We start from the raw sequence: 3,238 nt of genomic DNA on the forward strand, positions 1-3,238 counted from the left end.
AGTTCGAGACCAGCCTGGTCTACAGAGCTAGTGCCAGGACAGGCTCCAAAGCCACAGAGAAACCCTGTCACGAAAAACCAAAAAAAAAAAAAAAAGAATCAATAAAACAAAGTGTTGGTTTTTTTGAGAAAATCAATAAAATATATAATCCCTTAGTCAGACTACCTAAAAGACAGAGAGAGAATATCCGAATTAATAAAATCAAAATAACCAAATCAATAAAAGTGAAAGGGGACCATAACATCAGACACCAAGAACATCCTGTGACTCATAAGGACATGCTTTCAAAACCTGTACTCCAGCATTTAGAAAATAAATGGATAATTTTCTCAATAGGTATCACTTACCAAAGTTAAGTCATGATCAGATAAACAATTTAAATATACCTATAACCTCCAGTAAAATAGAAGTAGTCATTAAAAGTTTTGCAACTAAAAAAAAAGCCCAGGTACAGATGGTTTTTATTGTAGAATTATACCAGACATTCATAGAAGAGTTAATATATGAGAGAGAATCTATTTTCATACCTCTGGAGGCAGAGCTCAAAGATCTCTGTGAGTTTGAAGCTAGCCTTGTCTACATAGTAAGTTCTATGTCATCCAGGATTATATATAGAGACACTTTCTCAAAACAAAAAAAAAAAACATTGACACAATGGATAGTCCATGCCAATAAATTTGCAAGAGCTCAGGATTTAGCTCAGAGGCCTCTTGTAGGTAGTGGGAAACTAGAGTTGATCAAGGAGCCATAGCCACTGACTTCCCAGAGTGTTTAGGTCTCTGTGTCTCATACCTAGGGTTTAGTTGTGTACCATGGCAGAGAAGGCCTTCCTGGATACCTGACAGGGAGGGCTTCTCATCAGGGTTTCACATTGATTATGTGCCTTTTAGTCATCCTGAAGAAATGCCCACCCCAAGATCTGAGTATGGGTTGCCACTCACAGTCAGGTTAGAGCCCTCATGAGCATGAGCTGGTGTGTAGATGTTGAGATACAGGCAGTCCTCAGATGTCGAGATGGAAGGCTCACTCAGTTTAATCATTGCCAGACTTTCTGCATTCACTGTAACAGAATTTTGTAGACACCTCGGAACAATAACAGTTATTCTAAGAGTAGTGCAGTATTAAAAACAGACTCTTAGTTCATATTTGCTCTCAGCCACTAAACCTCCTCTTTTTTCTAAAATAAAAAGATTTATTTAATTATTATGTATACAACATTCTGCTTCCATGTATGCCTGCACACCAGAAGAGGGCACCAGATCTCATTACAGATGGTTGGTATCCGCCATGTGGTTGCTGAGAATTAAACTCAGGACCTCTGGAAGATCAGTCAGTGCTCTTAACCTTTGAACCATTTCTCTAGGCCCTAGAACCCCCCTTTCTGGCCCCATGATGCCCTGGTAACATGAGATCCCATTCCAAAAATCTCTTCCAACTAAGGTAAAGGTCAGAGACTTTGGGAAAACTGGAATGGAGCTCAAACTTCTAGTGAGGCTGCCAGATGGGTCTTTGCCTCCCACTCTTCCTGATGATGGGATATTGATATTTCCATGAACTTCTGTGAAAACTATTGGTGTGTGTAATGACACCATTTCTTTTTGTACTCTCCAAAGTCTGGGTATTGGATCCTGTGCCCATATAGGTGCTCCATTGATAAACAGGGTGGTGGGACATCCTTCACCTCACATCCAGACTCTCAAGAAAGTGCCTCTTGGCTAATGGTACCTGGACACCTATAGGTTGGTACAGTAATTGTGGAGGGTCATTTGCTAAGGAGCTCTCATCACTTTGGCCTTTCTCTGGCATCTGCAGCATATCCCATCACAGAGAGAATGCAGTGGAGGGCAGGAGATAGAGAAAGCACTGCAGTCTGGCTCAGGTTCTGACCTCCTGCTTATTTCAGGACCTGACATTTTCTGGGTCTCAGGAGGACTTACCTGGCTGGGTAGGTAGTCCCATCCCTCACACCACTCCATGGTTCAGGAGGCTCAGGAGGTGCAAATCTCAGTTCTCCTAGAGGTGGCTTGGCAAAGGGAATTCCCAGGAAGATGTAGACAGCCTCTTTAGTGTCATTCAAGTGGATTAGAGTCCCCTGCACCTGTCCCGTGTGGGTAGTCCTGATGAGGCTGGCTGAGTCTTCACCTGTAAGTGACGTGCGATATCAAGGTTGGGTTTGCCCAACCATCTAACTCCACCCTATAGCTGTTACTTCTTTCTTGCTATCCTCAATTCAGTCTTTTCCACGTACCCACCTCCCTGGCAAATTCTCTCAACAGCACCAAGTTCCAGTGTGGAAGAATTTGGCAGACCTGCCATTTTCCATATAAAGCAGAACTCTTCTACACCTAATAATCATGGATTGCATGTTCGATGCTTCTTGGTGAGGTAACAAGTAGCCAAGGCAGCAGCCACTCTCAGGGAGTAGAAGGCCATTTGCCACCATCTTTCCAGTGCTGAAAACTTATTCCTATCTCCAGCGACACGGTCTCTACAGGACACTAAGCCACATGCCATATCTGTCCATATAGATCACTGAGGACATGGGCCACTAGAATCTGTCACTGCTACAGCAACAGGCAAAACCTGCTGAAATGGGTTTGCTAAGAGTCAGGCTACAGCCAGGATGCTTCACCCCCAAGAAAAGCTCACCATGGAATCCCACATATTGGAGTGAGTGTACTTTCAGTCAGGAGGCAGGAAAACAGCCCAGGAAGGGATGTGACAAATATGTTAAAGATAAAAAACTATGATACATTTTCCTTTTTCATTTTTAAATAAAACAATTAAAGTTTATTAAGCAGAGATTCTTTTTTTTTCTCTTTTTTCCTTGGTTTTTCTAGACAAGGTTTCTTGGTGTGAAAGCTCTGACTTTCCTGGAACTTTCTTTGTAGACTAGGTTGGCCTCGCACTCACAGAGATTCACCTGCCTCTGCCTCCCAAGTGCTGGGATTATAGGCATGCACCACCACCACCCAGCTAAGTAGAGATTCTGATTTTATGTGGCTTGTGGGGAAAAAATAACACATCTCTCATTACACTTGTAGCCTTCTCAAGAGTTACTGTGTCTTTATAACAGCTGTATGTGGAAAATGGGGGCCCATGAAGAGTAAAAAAAAAATAGCAGAAAATTTCCTGTAATTAAATCTCTGCTAATGTCATCTATATCATATTTAATACTAATAGTCACCATTAATTAGATTACCATCTGACCATTTATGTGATACTTTTTTTTTTTTTT

At 41.9% G+C, this 3,238-nt stretch overlaps 1 protein-coding gene across 1 annotated transcript in view; it reads right to left on the bottom strand.

Moving 5' to 3' along the window:
- LOC101983875 (acylcarnitine hydrolase-like) overlaps positions 1-3,238 on the bottom strand; it is a 12,793-nt gene that overhangs the window by 8,108 nt on the left and 1,447 nt on the right. The window contains exons 2-3 of the mRNA XM_005372066.2: positions 1,938-2,142; positions 942-1,083 (exon numbers count right to left, since the gene is read on the bottom strand). Coding sequence (XP_005372123.1) covers positions 942-1,083; positions 1,938-2,142 — 347 coding nt within the window. The remainder of the gene's footprint in view (positions 1-941; positions 1,084-1,937; positions 2,143-3,238) is intronic.

The sequence above is a fragment of the Microtus ochrogaster genome, unplaced genomic scaffold (assembly GCF_000317375.1).
Source record: "Microtus ochrogaster isolate Prairie Vole_2 unplaced genomic scaffold, MicOch1.0 UNK170, whole genome shotgun sequence".
NCBI lineage: Eukaryota > Metazoa > Chordata > Mammalia > Rodentia > Cricetidae > Microtus > Microtus ochrogaster.